Source organism: Nothobranchius furzeri, chromosome 14, assembly GCF_043380555.1.
Source record: "Nothobranchius furzeri strain GRZ-AD chromosome 14, NfurGRZ-RIMD1, whole genome shotgun sequence".
Lineage (NCBI taxonomy): Eukaryota > Metazoa > Chordata > Actinopteri > Cyprinodontiformes > Nothobranchiidae > Nothobranchius > Nothobranchius furzeri.
The window spans coordinates 31517740-31539723 of record NC_091754.1 but is presented as its reverse complement, the minus strand read 5'-3'; the positions used below and the strand labels follow the sequence as shown (position 1 = coordinate 31539723).

Genomic DNA, 21984 nt, shown 5'->3' with positions numbered 1-21984 from the left:
TACGAGACTTCAGGCTGTACCTGGGCACTGTTAAAAGTCTCTGGTCAGCTGACCTAAGGGAATGCACCGGGACATGTCGGTGGATGATGTCAGAAAGGTATTTATGTGCCCTTGAGTTTAACGCCTTAAACACAAACAGGATAACCTTAAACCTGATGCGATAGGAGACAGGGAGCCATGCAGGGCACGTAGGACTTGTGTAATATGTTCAGACCTCCTGGTAGATGTTAACAACCAAGTAGCAGAGTTCCGAACCACCTGGAGGCGTGCTATTGGAGCTTGCCTAAGCCCCGCATATAGCGAGTTGCAATAATCCAGCCCGCAGCTAACAAAGGCATGGATCACAGTTTCCAAATGACTACGTGACAGAAATGGCTTAATTTTTGCTATTTGGCGTAGATGAAAGAAGCAAGATCTCAGGATTCCGTTCACTTGAGCCTCAAATCTGAGCTCTGTGTCCAACTTTACCCCTAGGTTAGTGACCACCGCCTTCTGATGCGGTGTCAGTGTGGAAAAATCAAGCCCTTGGGCACCTCCTAGGGTCTTCGGTGGAGTAAGCAGAGTGGGTAGGGAATTTTCAGGGGGGTTTTGTTCTATATATGTGTGTTTCCGGGTGTTTTGTTGGGGTGTTATTACTAGGGATGTGTTAATTGGCGTCTGTCTCTGTTTAATGTTCTGATGGTGATATTTTTGGTTGGTGTTAAATTTGCACCATGAGTAGCAGTGCCGTTCGGCTGTTCAGTATAGAAATTCCCTGTAAATTCCAGTTCCAGTGTCCTTGCTTTTGCTGGCTGGTAGCTGTCAGCATTTAGCACCGCCTATTGTTTATGTTTCTGTTTATTTATTTGGCAGACGCTTTTATCCAAAGCGACTTACAATTTATAACCTATAGGGAACCAAATTCAAATATTTTTAGAGACAATACAGGTTTTGCAGAAATTAATCAATAAAACTAAAATATAAAACCGTAAAATTTGCTTCAGCCGGCTAAAGAAAATGGTAAATGGCCTGTATTTGATATAGCGCCTTCTAGAGTCCTGGAACCCCCCAAGGTGCTTTACAACACAATCAGTCATTCACCCATTCACACACACATTCACACACTGGTTGTGATGAGCTACAATGTAGCCACAGCTGCCCTGGGGCACACTGACAGAGGCGAGGCTGCCGAGCACTGGCGCCACCGGTCCCTCCGACCACCACCAGCAGGCAACGTGGGTTAAGTGTCTTGCCCAAGGACACGACAGCGACAGACTGAGCGGGGCTCGAACCTGCAACCTTCCGATTGCGAGGCGAGCACTTAACTCCTGTGCCACTGTCGCCCCAAAAAATACTGCCCACACGGTAAAAAGCAAGCTGACACCTTAACCACTAGACTACCATAGCCAGTACAGCAATAAGCTTGCCTAACATGCTGTTGTAAGCATGTTTTGTCAGACCAGGCATGGGCGGAGTTTACCTGAAAGAACCGTTTCATTTCCAGGTATGAATTCAGACTGACAAAAATGACGTATTTAAGATAAATGACCCGTCAATAGTGCCAGTGGTAATATTTTATCATTTACTGTGCCTAACTTTTCTAAGAAGTTTAAAATAGCGTGAAACGGAACATTTAACTATGTGTGCTGAAGACGCTCTCCTGGGACTAGATTTTAATGAGACTTTAACTAACACAGATTATTAATCTGGCTGGAGCTATTTTAAAACCCTGCTGAGGGTTATTTTGTGAAGAGTTATGTTATAAGTTATTAATATTTTTGTTTTAATCTCAAAATATGCATTGAAAAATATTTAAAGGGTTAAACTAAGAAAAGTCACCACTAAAACATGAAGAACAGCATTTTCTACTGCTGTGTAAACTGATTTAAAAAAAAGCCTCCTGCTAAAATCAAGTTCATTTGATTTTTATCATTTCATTTGCTTGCATGTGTTCTTTTGATTCTATCAGAATTTTGTCTATAAACAGCTGATTAAGTAATCTGATTAGTTTGTAGCACCAGGGTCTGAGAAGCTTTTCCTCAGATTTCAGTCTCAGTGTGGAACAGATTATTATTGAGCTGCAGACGTCATTCAGAACAGTGTTTTGCGTTGTGCAGAGCAGATCATGAAAGCTAAACACAGAAACGTGCTGCAGCTGTGCTGAAGAGCCCCGTCACCACCAACAGGAATATTAATAGGGACGACTGACACACACACCATAACACTTCAGCCTCTTTCCATTTAGCCTTCAGATTTTTTTCCTCTTCAGAAGGTTTGTTACTCCAGTGCTTTTCTCGCCGGTGCAGTAGGAGAACGACCGTGTTCCAGTGGTGAGAGCCACCTACACCTACCTGCTGCCATGGACCAGAGAGGATGCAGCTCTCTGACTGAATCACATCGTCTCTGGTTTTGCTTCAGCTGGAGTTTATTACAAGGAAAACTATGGCGTCAGATGGACGCCAAAACCCGTGCACGCGTATTGTCCACATTGCGCGTGCGAACAGGACTCGTGCGTGGAAGTTGGAACGTCTCGAGTGAAAATATACATGGCGAGAGGTCATTTGTACACTGAGAGGGAGCAAACTGTGTCTGTGAGCGCACAAGGATGTGCACAAGTGACAAACCTGCGTGCGCACGTTGGCCAACGAGCACGCGGCAGCCTCAAACCGAGCGCGCGGAAGGGCTGCCACACGCACAGTGAGTCAAAAATTGACTTTGGAAAAAGTGGGGGGGGGGGGGGGGGAATGTCTCCCCCACCCCACCCCCCTCGTCCCCCCAGAAAAAAATTACGTCCATGGGTTCAACGAGAAATCAGAGTGTGTGAGCCAGGGCAGTGTATTTAGGCTGAATAGATTTTAAGTTTGAAAAGTAAAAGTAAAGGGTGAATGGTTAGCTCGGGTCCAACCAACGCCTGTTTGTATTAAAGTTGTGTTGCAGATGAACGTGCGCTGACGTGTGCGGACTTTCAGACAGATTCTGTGTTCTGTCAGGGGAGAAGCGGGATCCTGCCGCTCACCTTCTGCTCTCACCTGTTAATCTGCCAGTGCTTGACATTACATGGCTGCTTCCCATCAGCCTGCAGCCATTTTCAGTGATGGGTGAAATCAGCCACAGGGAGCTGGAGCTGATAGAGAGACAAATACAGAGAAAAAACAGGAGGGATGAAGAAAGGAGAAAGGAAGATTTAATGAGAAGAAATTATTGAGCTCCAAGCTTTTGTCTCCCCTCCATTGTTTCCTGCTTCTTTTCTGAGGGGACTCATCGGTCCGCCCTCCAAAACTGCTCTCCTCATCGGGGTTGGATATGGTAATGCAATCACCACAAACACCGTCTCCATCTGTCTGGCCTAAATTGAACAGGCTCACGGTTACTCCCAGGAGTTAAGGGCTGTAAAACACGAGACGAGCTGGAACCGAGTACTTATCCTTTCTGTCTGCTTACAATCCGGGCCAGGTCTCCGTGCTGTTTGGGACCTTCTCTCTGCGTGTCCTCCGATGGCCCTTAAACGAGTGACACAGGACTCGTTCGTTAGGTTTTCTCTAGAAAACATAAAAGGTGCTCTGTGTTCTTTTTAATTCATTATGGTGGAGCTATTTTTTGCAGATAGATAAAATCTGGTTATGATATCCTATTTTTGTTAATTCAATCAGTCAGCGGTTTCTTCTTCTAGGGAACAAAACACATCATATCAGCTGACATTATACAATGAATGCCTTGTGTGTGGTAGACAAAACCCCCTGAATTCACCTAAGTTAATCCACCACCACACACAAAGATGGCTCCAGGTAGGGTGAGACGCTTGGTCATCTGGGAGGGGATTGGAGTAGATTTGCTGCTCCTCCACATCGAGAGGAGCCAGTTGAGGTGGCTCGGGCGTCTGGTTAGGATGAAACTGGATGCCTCCCTGGTGAGGTATTTAGGCATGTCCAAACAAGGAGGAGACCTAAAGAAAGACCCAGGACACCCTGGAGGGACTTTGTCTCTTGGCTGGACAGGGAACGCCTTGGGATTCCCCCGGAGAAGCTGGCTCAAGTGGCTGGGGAGAGGGAAGTCTGGGCCTCCCTGCTTAGGCTTCCGCCCCCGCGACCCGTCTCCGGATAAGTGGACAGAAACGGATGGATGAAATAGTTTTACATGTTTTGTTCACCTGTTTCAACTGTTCTGCCCAGATATGGAGTTAAACTGGTTGAGGTAAATGTTGCTTAAACGCTAAATAAAAATGAGTTGAGCCAATAGTTTGCAACTTTTTAGTGGACAAATGTTAGGAACATGTTCACTTGACCTCTGGAGACCCTCAACGCCCACAAATTAGAGTTTAGTTGCAAATATTGAGGTCCCAGCCCAACATTTGTTATCCTCTTCTACAGCGTTTTACAGATGGAACAGTTCTTACTAAAAACAAGCATCAAATATGTTTTAAATCCCCTCCATACATTTTACTCTGGATCTTTTCAGAAAAATAAAGATGAATCCAACAAACAAAAACAGGTTTAAGTGTTCTGTCAGAAAAGATACTCAGTTGGGTCTTTTAATTAACTCCAGCTCCTTAATGCAGAATCTCCTGTTGTTTCAGTCTGGCAGCATTACTCACCCACGCAGGTGTGCAGCGTGACATTACTAATTATGAGCCTCTTTATCTATTTCTGGGTGCGTTCACTGACCCTCCACTTCACCGGTTGTTACAGGTCCTCATATCTTGAGAGCTCCCTGGTAGGATAAAGAGTGCTAACACAAATGACCAATTAATTTATCAGTCTACAATTGAAAGAAGTGGTTTATCTGTGAAGCAACTTCTGAGACAAAAGTTGCAGCATTTTATTTGTTTCCGTCTTCCTGAATAGAAAGTATCTGATTTTTATTTATTTCAGCTTTAATGGAGAACAATCAGGGAATAAGACTGAAATTCCTGCCTTCTGAAAGTCTGGCAAGCCATCCTATATATATGAATATTATGGCACGGTATGGGGGCCAAAATTAAGATTACTGCCCAGCAGCAGGAGGCTACATAAATTCTGAAGCAAACTACTGATCTGATTAATGATAAGCTGGCACCGGTAACTGAGGCTGGCGCTGCTTACTGAGGAATAGCACCTTTACCGGCGTTATTACGCTAGGGACTAGCAGCCCTCAGCAGTCATTGACTGGTTCAAACACTCCCTCTGCTGTCTATTAGCATGGATAGGCTAGCATTTGCCTGGACGGGCTGGTGTTAGCATTGGAGATGTGTAGATTCTGGGCTTGCCTGAAGCTCTCCTCTAATCTGGCAGTTTGCTAGTGCCCTACTCCTTTAACACTAATATTTAACAAAAAGTGCCTAATTTTTACATTAGAATCAAAAATGTCTTTCAAATGGTGGGACAAACATACAGTATTGTGAAAAACTATTTGCCCCCTTCCTGATTTCTTATTCTTTTGCATGTCTGTCACACAAAATGTTTCTGATCATCAAACACATTTAACCGTTAGTCAAAGATAACACAAGTAAGCACAAAATGCAGTGTTGAAATGATGGTTTTTATTATTTAGGGAGAGAACAAAATCCAAACCTACATTGCCCTGTGTGAAAAAGTAATTGCCCCCTAAACCTAGTAACTGGTTGGGCCTCCCTTAGCAGCAATAACTGCAATCAATCATTTGTAATAACTTGCTACGAGTCTTTTACAGCGCTCTGGAGGAATTTTGGCCCACTCATCTTTGCAGATTGTTGTAATTCAGCTTTATTTGAGGGTTTTCTAGCATGAACTGCCTTTTTAAGGTCATGCCATAGCATCTCAATAGGATTCAGGTCAGGAATTTGACTAGGCCACTCCAAAGTCTTCATTTTGTTGTTCTTCAGCCATGCAGAGGTGGATTTGCTGGTGTGTTTTGGGTCATTGTCCTGCTACAGCACCCAAGATCGCTTCAGCTTTAGTTGATGAACAGATGGCCGGACATTCTCCTTCAGGATGTTTTGGTAGACAGATGAATTCATGGTTCCATTAATCACAGCAAGCCTTCCAGTTCCTGAAGCAGCAAAACAACCCCAGACCATCACACTACCACCACCATATTTTACTGTTGGTACGATGTTCTTTGTCTGAAATGCTGTGTTACTTCTACGCCAGGTGTAACGGGATATTTGCCTTCCAAAAGGTTCAACTTTTGTCTCATCAGTCCACAAGGTATTTTCCCAAAAGTATTGGCAATCATTGAGATGTTTCTTAGCAAAATTGAGACGAGGCCTAATGTTCTTTTTGCTTAACAGTGGTTTGCGTCTTGGAAATCTGCCATGCAGGCCATTTTTGCCCAGTCTCTTTCTTATGGTGGAGTCGTGAACACTGACCTTAACTGAGGCAAGTGAGGCCTACAGTTCTTTAGAAGTTGTCCTGGGGTCTTTAGTGACCTCTCGGATGAGTTGTCTCTGCGCTCTTGGGGTAATTTTGGTTGGCCGCCCACTCCTGGGAAGGTTCACCACTGTTCCATGTTGTTGCCATTTGTAGATAATGGCTCTCACTGTGGTTCGCTGGAGTCCCAAAGCTTTAGAAATAGCTTTATAACCTTTACCAGTCTGATAGATCTCAATTACTTTTGTTCTCGTTTGTTCTTGAATTTCTTTGGATCTTGGCGTGATGTCTAGCTTTTGAGGTGCTTTTGCTCTACTTCTCTGTGTCAGGCAGCTACTGTTTAAGTGATTTCTTGATAGAAACAGGTGTGGCAGTAATCAGGCTTGAGGGTGGCTACAGAAATTGAACTCAGGTGTGAAACACCACAGTTGGGTTATTTTTTAACAAGGGGGCAATTACTGTTTCGCACAGGGCAATGTAGGTCTGGATTTTGTTCTCTCCCTAAATAATAAAAACCATCATTTCAACACTGCATTTTGTGTTTACTTGTGTTATCTTTGACTAACGGTTAAATGTGTTTGATGATCAGAAACATTTTGTGTGACAAACATGCAAAAGAATAAGAAATCAGGAAGGGGGCAAATAGTTTTTCACAATACTGTAACTGTGATGATCATTTTAAGGATCAGATCAAGCAAACAATAAAACGTTTTGATGTTATTATCTGGTAATGGTATAGGAAACACAAGTTTATTTCTACATTCAAATGCAGGAAGGAATATTAGCAAAAGCCAACGTTGGACTGCTTTTAAAGCTTATAGACTTTGACATTTTGATTTGCTGCACACCGATGGGGATAGATGGGTTCCTGAGAGGTGTCGAGACCCTGAACACACATTTGATGAAGTCATTTTTATCACTTATGACCAAACTTAGCAGCTGTGTCAACAGAAAAGGACTAATTTGGACCGTGTCCATAGATAATTACATAAAATGAAAAAAATATTGAGCCTAGCTCTTAAGCTTTATGGTCAGTCAGCATTAGAACACGGAGACATCCTGAAGTCCTTCACATCCATTAGAAATAAAAATCAGACTGACTGAGATCCGACTGGACGTGCAGGACAGGCCATTTGGTTGGCAGCCATCTGACTCATTCAACATAACGCTCCAATAATTCTCAATAATCTCCTCCCATTTTGTGACTGACATTAAATCAAACTTGAAATTAAAGGCTGAATTATACTTTTATGCCTTTTTCCAAAGAGATGCATTAAATAAAAATAGAATAAATGTCCACACGATGTCTTTTTTTTTGTTTCTATTTAACCCAAAGAGAGTGTGTTGTTGATGTATTGTTTGATGTAGATGCTGCTGACTCAGTCGGCCTGTGAGGAGGACTATTTTGGGCCGAAGCTGTTGCTTTTGCTGGTGCTACTGCCTCTCGGTGTATAAATATGTGTAAGGATAATCCTGGCAGGCTCTTTTGGGTCTCTAGTCCCTGCAGCCCCGTGGCTCTGCTGAGTGAGCCTTTTTTCTCCTGATTTCTGCAGAGATGGAGGTATTCACTGAGGTTGAAACGCTGCCCTTAATGTGGTTTTAGCTGCTGCTGTTTTTCCCTAGAAAACGTGGGTTAGGGGACATTGGCTAAAACCTGCGTGTTCAGACTCCACTATACTCACACTGAGGTGCAGACAAATCTGGGTTTGTGCCACACCTGCTCAGCTATGAGAACATAGCTTAAAATAAGTCAGAGAGAAAGTAAAGAGCCTAATTTAAAAGGTTTTGGTTAGGATTAGGATTAGGGTTAGGGGCTGCTACTTCACTCTGATCCTATCTGTGGTTTTGGACAGGATGAGACACAAGTCTTCCTAATCAGAGGCCATGATTCTCAGCTGGAAGAAACGGGAATGCTCCCACCGAGTTGGAATTGACTGAGACACTTGGAGAAGTTCGAATGTCTCATCTTGATTGTGAGATGAAGTGAGATTAGGATTAGGGGAGTTGTCTGTGGTAACAAAGATGTTGCTCAGATCTGTTCTGGTATAGATGCTGAAGGTCCAACGGTGTTTTGACCCTATGATCAGGACACGACCAAAAGAAAAACGTCCTGGATGCAAACGGCTCCTTCTGCTCATATTTGTGGAGAAGAACTTTCTCATCTGTCATAAATCTCAAAGTCGAGCTGAAGCTTTCTGGAAATCTTCCTCCGTTGGTTTTTCAGACACACGTCACTGGGAAGAGACCCAGAACTCACTGGAGGGATTGGATTTCACATTTATGTTTGAAACACCTTGAGCTGGAGAGTGTCCAGGATTTCCCCGGTGACCTCTGTGGCCTGACCTTGGATGATCAGTGATAAATGGATGAACAGATAAGAAGTGGTAGTCCTGCAGCAGTGATGTTATCAGCCCAGATGTTAATCAGCCTGTTGGGTTTGTTCTCCAGACTGATGATCTCAGCTGATTGACTTACACTCACTAAGCAGGGCTTGGGGAGAAATTATGACACGTCTCTAAATAAAGTAAAATTTTCTGTTGCATATTGGAGACAACCCATAGAAGCACTGATTTGATCTCATTTCAGAGAAAAACAGAACAGGTTAGATGCACCTAATAAATAAAATTACTAACAAACTCAGGAATCTTTCTTTGCTTCACTGTTCTGGTGCTGAGAATATCACTAATGCGGATCAAAGGAGATCCACAGATGAATGCACCTCTTATTTATTATTTGGAGTCTACATTTACTGCAGCTGGCAGAGGCAGAGATTTTTTCTATTGATACACGGAATTTACAGAATCATTTTAAATTTTAATGGGAAAGACTGCAGGAGGGAGCGGTAAAATACAGGGGGTCCCCAGCAAAAACAAGAAACTTTAAGAGTCTGATGAAACCTGCTAGTTTTCCATCAGGCAGTCACGGGGCAGCTCCAACGACCCAGTGGCTGTGCTGGGTCAATGTTATCGAGCTCAGTCCGGCTCGGCCATGAACGAGCAGAGGCGACGTGGTGCTCTGCTTAAGAAGAAGCGTTATTTTCCCGCTTCAGAAGAAGTGTCCAACGTGTTTTTACGCTTTCTCCAAGACATGTCACGTCGCTAAGTTGTTAGCGCCGTGCGCTAACACGTCAATAGTGCAGCGTAGCCTGCTGGAGGTTTTAAGGGTTCAGATGAAAACACCCGACCTCTCAGGCTGCTCACACATCGATCTTAAGTTGTCGCTGTTGCGCTCACACTGTAATACAGTATTAGATGCGGTTAAAGTCAGACATGAAAAAATAAATAAATTTGACATGAATAAGTGATGCTTAGCCTGGTGGGGGAAGGAATCCTGGCAAGATCGTCAACACTCGTTTATCTTAATGCTATTGAAAATGTAAACCAAAAAGCATTATATCCACTGCTACCTTTCTAATTTTGAACTCAGTAACTTATGCTGTAACTGCACCTTGCCCTGCCTGTTCCTCCTTGCTGCCGCCAGGCTGTGATCACAAGCGACAACATAGTAGTTCCCGCTGCTTCTTCGGGAAACAGCGCAAAAAAAAAAAAAAAAAACTTGGGATCTTGTAGGCGTGGCGGTGGGATTTCAGCCGTGGCGGGCCGCCACAGCTACGCCTATGTAAGGGAAACCCTGGAGGAGTCAAAGTAAACTGTGGTCTGAGTGCCGACTGTAATAATTGGAGTCCTGCAGCTCAGATGAATAATCTGCTAATGCCAGGCTTCAGAACCTAATTGGGTCTGTTTGGTGATGATTTTGGCCACCAGGTGATTAAATGATAAAATCAGACATCAGCCTTTTTCCAAAAAGAGAACTAGTTTTTGTTTTTTTCTTTATAAACGTGTTTGTTAAAAGCTATTTAAGCTTGGAGACAGCTTCTGTGATCCAACAGCGGTAAAGGCATCAGCTTCTTTTCATGTCTTAAAATTAAAAATGATGGAGGTGTAGCAATTTTGGTCAAATCTTAATGATAAAAATCAAGATTTCACAGGATTAATTCTGAATGAGTCTCAGCTAAAACACCAAATATAGAAATATACAGAATTGAACTGATAATCTGAACAGTTCGCTTACAGAGGCTGGAGATAAATTCTGTTAAACAACTATGTTGCTGATATTAAAATAAGTGCACGAACAAACGTGCACGGCCAACATTTTGTAAATTTCATAAATAAACATTTGATAAATAAAGTTTTCCTTCTGCTCTTGCCTCTTCCTGCCTATCACTTATAAAAGACACAGAGAGAACTCACCAAAGGCACCTAATGAGGAAGTCAGACTTGTGGAATATGAAGGATAGTGAGGAAAATGAAAAGAAAGTGAAGATCAGAGAGGAGCACAAGAGATGAGTTCTGTAGATCACTTTGGGAAATCAAGAAGTGTCTGAAATGACAAGTAGCAGCAGGATCTGTTGGAAGGAGATGAATCGCAGGAAGATGGAGATCTTCATGGTCCTGGGCCTCACAAGGCAGCAGGGCAGCAACAGCAAACAGCACAGCAGATGTCAAACTGCTTCTCGGTCGCTTCTCTCGTCTCAAACTTATTCAAAACATATGGCCTGCATCCGTTAGTGAGACTGACTCTTTTTCTCAGAGCATCGTTTTTGCTCCCAAAGAAGCAGAGCTCACAAAAAATCTGGACAGTAATCAATCAATCAATACTTTATTAATCCCAGAGGGAAATTAGAGTTGCAGTACACACAATTCAGAGATCAGATATACATGGGCAAGATACATGACAAGAATTGGTGACTGTGGTCATTCACAACCCTGAGTCGCGCTACCTTAATAAAGATAAGAGGGTTACATGAGGATTGGTTCAGGTGGAGGGAAAAAAAGGCACTTCAGAGTTACCCTCCACCGGGAGGGCAGCTTTGCTCTGCAAAAAGACACCTCAAACAGATATGCAACAGACTTCAGACAACACAACATATCATGAGACTCCAACAGGAAGGCGGGAGGGGGGTTCTGGGATCCTGTTTCCCCCAGCGAGAGCAGCCCTCTACGGCGCTCATCTACTGTACAGTCACAGGTGGGAGGGAGATCTTGGGAGAAGCAAAGAGCACATTGACTCCTCAAGCTGATGACCTCGCCAGGGTGAAGTCCACCAATCCGAGGGGGGGGGTAGGTCGGGTTTTCACAGCATCTGTCTGCATTCCTTCGTGGGGGTTTTAGTTGCTTGCGGCTCAAGGCTACCAGGGCGTCAGATAAAGATAACAAGAATTTGTTTGGGTCAGGCTGAGATACTTTTCATCTCAGCCTTCAGTCTTTAAACTGATCATTCCAGTCCTTCAGTGAAGCCAATTTTGGGTTTTTAAACTTGTCCATACCGTCTGGTGACTCTCTCCGAGATGACATCCATTTTGCGCACTAATACCGGTATCGCAGCTAGAACATTGTCCAGCTTACGATTCACCTCGAGTAACGTCCCAGTCTGAGAAGTCTCCACACGGACGGTGTTTTCCGTGGGTGCAGGTCGCCCTCCAATTGCTCCCGTCTTCCCAAATTTCCAGAAAACCAGATATCCTCCCACTCCAATCAGGAGAAATCCAGTGATCATCAGGCCGAATATCCACATGTCTTCAATGTCCTCAATGGACAGCTGGGAGAGGCATATGATCTTCCACTCCTTCCAGGAATCCAAAATATATCCCACTATGTGTGTCCCCTGTGGACATGTGGGTGCCCCCTGCTCCGTTCTCATTGTTGAAAAAATCTTATCGATCGCATTGAATGACCAGTTTAACAAATCCATGGTTAAAAATAGGGTTTTTCAGAAGAAATGCAGAGAAGCGCTCTGTGGGCAGACAGGACAAAGAGCCTTGGGAAAAAAAGATAAGGGAGTGAAAGAGAAGCGTCTGTACTCCTCGAGGGCCTTTATATTTTGGACGTCTTCGTGGGAGAGACTGGACGCTACAAATCACACACCTGCAATTTAGCCTCCTGTCAAACTGTCTCACTGAGCTAAGAATGTGCAAACTGGTGCCTCTCCTCCTCCTCCTTCCTGCGATTCCTGCCTCGATGTATCACCTCAACTTAAAAACACTCAACAGTTCTGAGGGATTCCTGCTCAATTACTCCAAACAGAGGCTATTCATGAGCCTTTCATTGCAGATGGTAAAACATTATACAATGAAATCTATATAAACACTCCAAATGTGGAAAAAAGCTTCCATCAGTTTTCTGTCATTTTAAAGTCCCCGTTTGTGATGTCACAAACAGGGGAATGAGAATTAAACCACCTTTCATGTGTTAGAGAGAGCCACAGCCTAAGGGGTGGGGGTGTGGCCAGCTTCAGCTTGTTTTCTTAAAGAGCAAGTCACCCCCTACCAGATTCTTACTCAACTCCCACTTCCTGTTTGAAAAAATGCAACAAATGCTGTTGCCAAGCAGACCAAGAGGGTGGAGCCACTAACAAATATATACACTCACGACATTTTGACATCATAATGTACCATCTAGCATCATAGTGTACCTCTTAGCAAATAGCGATGGCAGATTTAAATTCAAATGCAGTGCTGAGTTTTTTACCTGACGGCGGTGCATCGCTGACAGTTTTAGGCAGAATATCTAAATTTTAACTAACAAGAACTAAAATGCCGAATTATTGACTACATTTGCCAACAGCACGATCAGACACTCATTTGTATAGTTTATCAGCAAAAAAATGTTGATTTGGAGTGACTTGCTCTTTAAAGTGACAGAGCCCTGAAACGACTCATTCTGGAAGGTGCTGAAAATGTCCAGAACAAAACTGCTGAAATCACTTAATGTGAGACAGATTTAGTACAAGATACCGTCATAAACATTGTTTGGTATTGACCACAGAACTATTATAACTTAAGATAAGATGTCATGCTGTGTCGCCTACATGCTGTGTCTCCTACAACTACAAACCAGCTCAGTGGACTAGTGGTAGAGTGTCCGCCCTGAGACTGGGAGATCAGGGTTCGATTCCTGGTCGGGTCATACCAAAGACTTTGAAAAAAATAAAGGGACCCAACACCTCCCTGCTTGACACTCAGCATTAAAGGGTTGGATTGGGGGGTTAAAGCACCAAATGGTTCCCGAGCGAGCCTGTGTCTGCAGCTCACTGCTCCCCGAGGGGATGGGTCAAATGCGGAGAACAAATTTCGCACACACATCAGTGTGTGTGACAACTAATGGGACTTTGACTTTAACTTATTAATTTACATGTTTCTGGCTTTGAAGCCATATTTTCTGCCAATTAGGAAACATCTTTATCAGTCAATTTGACTCTAAAAAGGCAGAAAAAGGCTTGTGCGATTTGAAGATACTGTTTACTAGCCACGACTCACAACTTATGATTTATAACTGTACCGAGATTCATTAATATAACCCTTTTAAAACCCCAGGGACTCATTGTACTACGGATTAATCAGCAGCGATTATGGCCTCACACGCAGGGCAAACTGCTCACCAGGCTGAGTCTTTGTTTACGTCATTTAACAGTTTGTCTGGAAAGACGGTTGTTTTGGATGCACTTAACCATATGAGATGTGCTTTTATCAAATTTAGAGGTGAATTTTCTCTCTTTCTCCCTCCAGCTTTTACATCCTTTCTTTCATTTGCTTCTGCCCCAATCAGCATGATTTTACCATTCGCCACATAAGTGGCGCTTTTTCAGCGTCACATGGATGAAGCCGAGACAGCAGGCAGCTAACTATTGAGGTCTTTCAATATCTCACAAAGCATTCAAAAACTGCAGGAGGCTAACCATGTCGGGAAAGGTCTCCGCATTGTGCTGAGTGTGTGTGAAGGGGAAAACTGTCAGCAGTTGCAAGGCAGTTAGGAAACTCATTGGCTAACAGCTTATCATGGCTAAAGAGTATCACGATCATGCTTTCCCTGACTGGAGGTTTCGCTGTGGATTCCTTTTGTATGTTGTAGAGGTAAGTGTGTGTGTGTGTGTGTGTGTGTGTGTGTGTGTGTGTGTGTGTGTGTGTGTGTGTGTGTGTGTGCGTGCGTGCGTGCGTGTAATCTGTGCAACTTTCTCCAATATCCTCAGCTCAATACTGTCCCGTCACACTGTGCAGCACTGATAGCATGGATTAGCCTGCAGCCAATCCCAGTCAGACACACAGAGGCTGTTTAGTGCGGCTGTAAACGATATGATTTCCATTACAAGGATATAAAAAACAACAACAACATAGCAGAATGTTTCTCACACAGCTGCATGCTGCTGCTTTCTGATATGCCTTCAGTTACCGCCGGCGTTTGAACTATTCTCACAATTACCATTAAAATAACATCTTCCTCTCCCCTCTGTGCCTTTCTCCATAAAGCAACAGCATCGCTGCATCAGCGGTTTGTGCCTTCAACCTGAGCGCCATCACCCAGGCCTTCAACGGGCCCTTCCGCTCCCAGGAGAATCCCCGCTCCACCTGGCTCCCAACTCCCAACCCCATCCACAACTTCCAGGTGGGCTTCACCACAAAACACAGAAAAGGAGAGAAAATATATGAAACGATAAGAGAAAACGGGAAGTCAACAGAAAGCAGATTATGTCTTTGTTACCATTATCGGGGTCGTACATTTCAACACAACAGTACTAGTAAATGTAACCAATAATGGGACTACACCATACCAACTTTACTTTCCATACCAACTTTATTTATTAAGCACATTTAAAAACGGCATGGCAGCTGACCAAAGTGCTGTACAAAATAAAAAGTAAAAACACAATATAAAACAATACACGGTCAACAATAAAATACACAACAAAGCAGATAATCACGATCAATAAAAAGACACATAGTAAAATAATAAAAGTCAGGGATTTAAAAATGCCTGGTCGTAAAAGTGAGCCTTAAGTAGCGTCTTGAACCAGAGGAGGGATGGTGCCAGCCTCACTGAAAGAGGAAGAGCATTCCAGAGTGTCGGAGCAGCATAGCCCCCGCGTTTTGTATTTCAATATTGGAACGCGAAGCAGCAGCCAATCAGCAGACCTCAACGCCCGGTTTGGCACATAACGAGTCATAAGATCAGACAGGTAATCCGGAGCCAGACCGTTCAGGGCCTTAAAAACAAAAGTCAGGATTTTAAACGACTGAAGTTTCGGGGTAGCCAGTGGAGCCGCGCCAGTACAGGTGTGATATGGTCTCTTCTAGGGATGTTTGTTAAAAACCTGGCTGCCACGTTCTGTACAACCTGAAGCCTGTTAAGAGCAGAGGCAGGTAAACCAATTAAAATGGAATTTGCATAATCCAGTCGGGAGATGATAAAAGCATGAATTACGGATTCCAGGTGTGCTCGTTTCAGCATCGGTTTTAAGCGAACTAGTCTGTGCAGCTGGTAAAAACACGATCTGACCACTGCGTTAATCTGAGGGGGCCCATGGAAAAGTGTGTATCCAGTTTCACCCCCAGGTTGGTAACACACTGCTTGAGGTCATATGGGAGAGTGTCCAAATCAGAGGATAAATAGCCTGTATTTGATATAGCGCCTTCTAGAGTCCTGGAACCCCCCAAGGCGCTTTACAACACAATCAGTCATTCACCCATTCACACACACATTCACACACTGGTGGTGATGAGCTACGATGTAGCCACAGCTGCCCTGGGGCGCACTGACAGAGGCGAGGCTGCCGAGCACTGGCCCCACCGGTCCCTCCGACCACCAGCAGGCAACGTGGGTTAAGTGTCTTGCCCAAGGACACAACTACAGCGGCAGACTGAGCGGGGGCTCAAACCTGCAACCTTCCGATTACGGGGCGAGCACTTAACTCCTGTGCCACCGTTACCTCAGAAGATAAGTGTGTGGTTTTGTTAGGGGTCATGAGGAGTGCCTCAAACTTAGAATCATTCAGCTTCAGGTAATTGTTGGCAAGCCAAACCCTCACCTCAGCCAAACACTGGTCCAGAAGAGAGAGGGAGCCGGGTTTGTTCAAAGCCAGGTAGATCTGGCAATAATCTGCATAAATATGATAGCCCAGGCCATACACAACATATAATGGCTGAGTCAGATTAGTGTTGGCCCCAGTGTAATATTCACAGGCCTGCCATGGTTTAGTGTAAATTCACATTTAGACCATAACTACGCCACTAAGATACTTCACCTTTACCACTGAATCAAAATACAGAGAAGAAAAGAAAAACATGACTCCATATTGTGCCAAAACTAGGTTTTTATCCTAAATATTTATGTTTGTCTTCAAAGTTTAACAGGAACTTTAGTAAAAAACTAATCCCAGTTGCATCCATAAGTACCAGTAGCTATGTGCATTACGTCATGGGTTCTAAAGGCCTCTGTATTTCCAGGGAGGATGAGCGCAGCCAGAATGTGTGTGTGTGTTTTTTTAATAAACTTAAGAGAACATTTTTTCTTTGAGGGCAGGTCCGTGGCCCCTCACTCTCACTGTTGGACACTCCTATAGAGAAACCTAAAGCCGGGCGTACACTGTGTGACTTTTCACTTTTTTGAGCCGATTTTCCACTGGTGCGAGAATCCACAAGAACGGGGCGTGTTTTGCGCTGAGCGTCGTGTAGTGTACAGGGGGTTACGAGAGGCAATTAACACCACGTGACCAGCTACCGATCAGCAATCGTGAGCTCACACAGACTTCTGGCGTGTTTGATGTTTTGCTCGTCTCTGTTGAAGCGGCGCTGCGAGCAGCTGCGACCCAAAAAGTACCAGAACCGCTCACGGCACATGCGCAATCATGCATCAACACCGCTCGCCCGCTATTTCCCTAATAACTCACGTTGTTCGTTTTTATTTCTACACATTTTTTTTACTCACAAAGATTGTCAAGAAAGCATGTTTGTCGTGATCATGTTAAACTGATCACAAAACACAGATTTACTTCCTTTATTTCATTTTCCTCATCCAACCCCCATAAATCCCAGTGTGTCCTCCTGCAGCACTCCTGAAGGACAACAGACAAGACAAAAACATCTGACGTGTTGTGTAAAAACTGCTATTTTTAGCATTTTTAGGTGTTGCTACCAGACGTACAGTGTGAGCAGTCAGGTCGCATCCAAAAACTGGGTCGTACAGTGTGAGCACATGACTCGTGAGATCTGCCCTGCGAGGAAGTTGTAGTTTGAGCTGAAGCTGAGTGCTACGAGCGAAAACGTCGCACAGTGTCCACCCAGCTTTACACACACAAGCACGTGTACGCTCACATGGTGCTCTCACAAGTATGGACTCGGGAGTTTTCGACACATAGCCTAAGGCTGTGGTTGGCACTAAATGCATTATGAATGATTACTGTGTGCTTTTCAGCAGAAACTGTTGCTGTTATATACCCTCATGCTGTTGGCGCTGTGATATTTTGGTTCTGTTTCTCTTTCTGCACATCTAGAAGCAGATTCCTGTGCATTCTTTTTTCTGGACTTTTTTCCCTGATCTCTTCCTTACCTCTCCCCTGTTTCTCTTTCATTTCGGTCTCCGTTGTGATTAAAAACAACCAAAGGCATTTTTTATACCGTTCTCTATCAGGTGGGACATTTTAGCTGAATCTGTAATGCTCCACTTGTGAGAATAAAACTGTAAGGCTTGTTTTTGGCACTCAGACATCAATTCTGATTGCTTTACAGTCACACACAGGGACACGGGGAAAATTCTCAGATTATGTTGCCAAAATCTGTTTGTGTGTGAACCCTGAGCTTCAATTGTAGCAGAAAATCACTTTAAAAAAAGAAGAATTAGGCACAGTGTGGGCGGAGCCTAATGCCAACTATTAGATCAGTTAAGTTTAGATGCACCAAAGTTACTATAAAACATTCCTTCATAAAGCTGCAGGTATTTATTTTTATATTGTTATTGTGCATCATACATAATGTAATACAGTGTGAAAAATGTGTAAATTTTACTTTTTGCCACCGGAACCTTCTGTAGCACCAAACTTCACTGAAAATAATAGAAATTTATTTTCACAGCACCAACAAAACTCTTCAGTGTCTCTCTAAAGCCGGCGTCTCACTGGGCGGGGACTGTTAATAATTGACCGTAATGCACCAAAAATCCAGTTTAAGAAAGACACCAAGTATCAAGCTTTTATTGTTGTACTGGCTGGTCTGCTCCTCTGAAACCTGCCTGTGATTCTCTGCAGTGTGGAACGATAGACGACAAGGGTCCTAACGAGGGACTGACAGAGCGCAGTCTGCAGGACGCACAGCGCCTTTACCTGATGAACGATGTGGTCCAGCCAGAATCTGTCGACCCGCTGGTCATGCAAGATGATGTTCGGTTTTCTAACCTGGTTGTGGACATTGTCCAGGGCATGGACACTCTTTACCATGTCATGTATATTAGCACAGGTTGGTCCTCTGATTTCTTCTTATTCTGTTCCGTATACCCATGATCTGTAGAGAACTTCATCAACAAAGAATTGGTAAACAGTTAGGTGGCGTTTAACGCTTAATGTCCTTTTGCTTTTATTAGAATATGGCACCATCCTGAAGGCACTGGCTACACGCAACAAGAACCTGCAGGGCTGTTACCTGGAGGAGATGGAGCTCTTCCCACCTGGTGTGAGAGAACCAATCTTGAGTTTGCAGATTCTGCACAGCGAAAGGTCACTCTTTGTCGGGCTCAATGACAAAGTTTTAAAGATCCCACTGGAGAGATGTTCCACCTACAGAACTGAGACGTGAGTAGAATCTCCACCCTACAATCCATTTCATCTCATGAATAACGTTCACGGATTCTGGGATTACATTGTTTCACATATATAAGAAAGAAAGCACAAGACTGACTGTCTGACTTGTGCACCACCAGAACCATTTTGGAGTTTTCCTTGTGGAGTTTGGTGGGTTGTTGAGAGACTTCATGATGTAAGCAGTGGAAATCACTCATTTAGAACTATGTAAAGGGCTTTTATCCGTTTGGAATGAAGACTGGGATGCTGTTGCACTGATAGCAACACGGTTTACTTGTGAATAAAACCGAGTTGAGAATAAAAATCATGATGCAGCGAACACTAGCTCACAGGGTCTGTGGATGGTGGATGTGGCCTTCATGTCTTTTTGTTCCGCTGAATTATTTTATTCTTCTGTTTATTTTAATACAACTCTTAAAAAGAATGAACTGGATTAATGTCCACACCTTTGTTTGTCCGGTGATGCATTAATGCGTCCCGTTCACCCGACTGAAGGTGCCTGCTGCAACCACTCGACCTTAGCTAACACAAAATGGCTCTAGCGTAAGCAGTTTAAATGCACTGAGCTCACATTTGGTGCCATATTTGCTGAGAGTCATCTCTGAGTTCTAAACATTATACGCCATATTTGTCTAAAACTTAGTAAGACTCTCGGAGTGTCCTAGCGGGAAATGATCAAATATCCTAAATGGCGAAGCTTACGTGACATTCAGTCATGACACACAGTGTGAGTGTTAACTTATTGCATGAGATGTTGCAATAATGCAGGGGATTGCATATCATGTTTTATTCAATGTATGTCCAAAATAACCTGTTTAGACCTGGATCTGCATGCTTTCCTGTTTGTGTTCAAGTCTATTCTGGGTTTTCAGCGCCTGTTGCATAGCTGGGTATTGTCCTACCTTCTTCATGCTAATCTGCAGTTTCCATATATGGTGTACACTGCTACTATAAAACAGAGCTAGTGGAGCCCTCGCAGTCACCAGTCTGAGTTTGTAGATGTGGCAGCACCTTACCTTCATATCCTCTCCCCCTGCTGGCAGTATTGATGATTTATGACAGATAAAACTCTAGAACTGGATCCAGACTAATGCTCAGCTGTGATGTGTAGGCTTTGTGGTTAGCACATACAGGTTTTGTATGATCCCTGGTGCAGCAAATGTTGTTGTGAGTCACTCATCCCCATTTTCTGAAAGCAGGAACACGGTATACACAGTGAATATTTTTTATTGTTTATTTCATGATTTTTGACAGTGAATTAATTTTAACCTACTTGGTCCTCTGCTGAAGGCAATTATCTGTCCGCAGCAAGGATTAATGTCTGCGAGACCTCACCGGCAATCATTAAAGCCTTTATGGTAGCAGACAAATGATGTGGGCGGTATGTCCTTCTGCTCGTTAGAGGAAATAAATTAGAAATAAATTTGTTGTGGTTTTACCGTAATGAAGTTCTGCAGAATACAAATAAAATACAGCTCTGTCTTTTTTGTGCCTGAGTAAGAAGATTCACAAAAGAAAAAGACAGCCATGTGAAGGTATTGCTCCAACTGGCAGACATGTTTCTCTTCAGAAATGACATTTTATGAAAGAGAGACCCGGAGAGAGACCTTCTGCTCTTCCATCTCCGCCGTCTCTGATTCATTGGAGAATCTCAGAGCCGAGGATGAGTTTAGGAGGGAAAGAGCTTGCTGGGTGTTTGTCCAACCTTCTGCATCTCATCAGTGCTCTCAATCAGGACTCTCAGCTGGCCACCACAGCCCTTCAAAGTCAGCTTCTTTTTAGCATACAAATGGCTTGATGCTGTATCTGCTTTGTATGTGTGGAAGCCAGGCCACTTGGTATGATTTATTTTGGGGTTGGTGTTTGGATGAGCTCTCTGCATGAGGGGTCAACCTGCAATTTCTTTTGAAACTAAACTCTTCGACACAGCGGCAGCAAGTTCCTCACATAAACACAAATCAGGGTAACCGCTGAATTTAATAAAATGTGCTTGACATGCTGAAGATTAGAGTCAGACTGAGAGGAACAGGAAGAGAGAGAAGCAGAAAAAAGGCAGAGTCTATTCAAGATAAGGTGGAGTAAAAGAAAAGGAGGAGTGCCCCCCAAGGGTGCTAAAAGGAAAAAGGGAGGAGGGGTGGAGGGAGAAGGACAGAGTGCCCTTAATCTGGTTTGCAATATTCTGCTCACCTCTGCAGCTCGCTCACACTTACAATCTTACAAATGCACCGTGGTTTAATGGATAGTGAGCTGCAGAGGGTAGCAGATGCCAACCTGTCCATCAGGGTGACATCTGAGCTCACCGCCAAACTCAAAGAAGTAGAGGAAGGCAGATGGTTGAGTCAGAGGAATGGATAGGTTTTTATATGTGAGGTTATTTTCATGTCATCACATTCCTGCAGTGTTTGTTGTCCACTTGGGCGACACTTTAAGATTCTTTAGCAGTAAATATACAAGTTATTGCTTTAACATTTACGTGGCGTCAAATGTTCCACACATTTAGTGAAGAATGGAAAACTTCAGAGTCACAGCTCTAGAGTCAGAATTCCACATGTGCACAAAGCAGCAGGTCAGGTGAAGCACATGCACACAGACACACACACACACACACACACACACACACACACACACACACACATGCACAGGCACGCACATTCACACATGCATACATGCACAGGCACACACATACACACACGCATACATACACAAACACACACACACACACACACACACACACACACACACACATGCATGCAAACGCACTCACATCCACACACACACGCATGCATGCACACACACACACACACACACACACACACATGCATCCATGCACACACACGCAAGCATGTGCATTTCATGTTAGTTTCACTATAAGGAATGATATCGCTCAGTGCTGATAAATAAAACGCTTTAATGAGACAAACCTAGATCTGCGCAAACAGCTGTTTAGAGTTAGTAATGCATCATCCAATCAAAAATGTGTATTTCATGTTGCCAGTTAAAGTCTTTATCGGTGTTCCCCAGGGCAGCTGTGGCTACATCGGAGCTCATCACCACCAGCGTG

General features: G+C 43.7%; 1 protein-coding gene across 4 annotated transcripts in view; it reads left to right on the top strand.

Annotated features, from left to right (window-relative positions):
• Nucleotides 1-21984, top strand: part of sema5ba (sema domain, seven thrombospondin repeats (type 1 and type 1-like), transmembrane domain (TM) and short cytoplasmic domain, (semaphorin) 5Ba) — a 266236-nt gene that overhangs the window by 193473 nt on the left and 50779 nt on the right. For all 4 annotated transcript variants that reach the window (XM_054746665.2, XM_015965908.3, XM_015965907.3 and 1 more), the window contains 3 exons: nt 14605-14740; nt 18375-18582; nt 18707-18914. In XM_054746665.2, coding sequence (XP_054602640.1) covers nt 14605-14740; nt 18375-18582; nt 18707-18914 — 552 coding nt within the window. The remainder of the gene's footprint in view (nt 1-14604; nt 14741-18374; nt 18583-18706; nt 18915-21984) is intronic.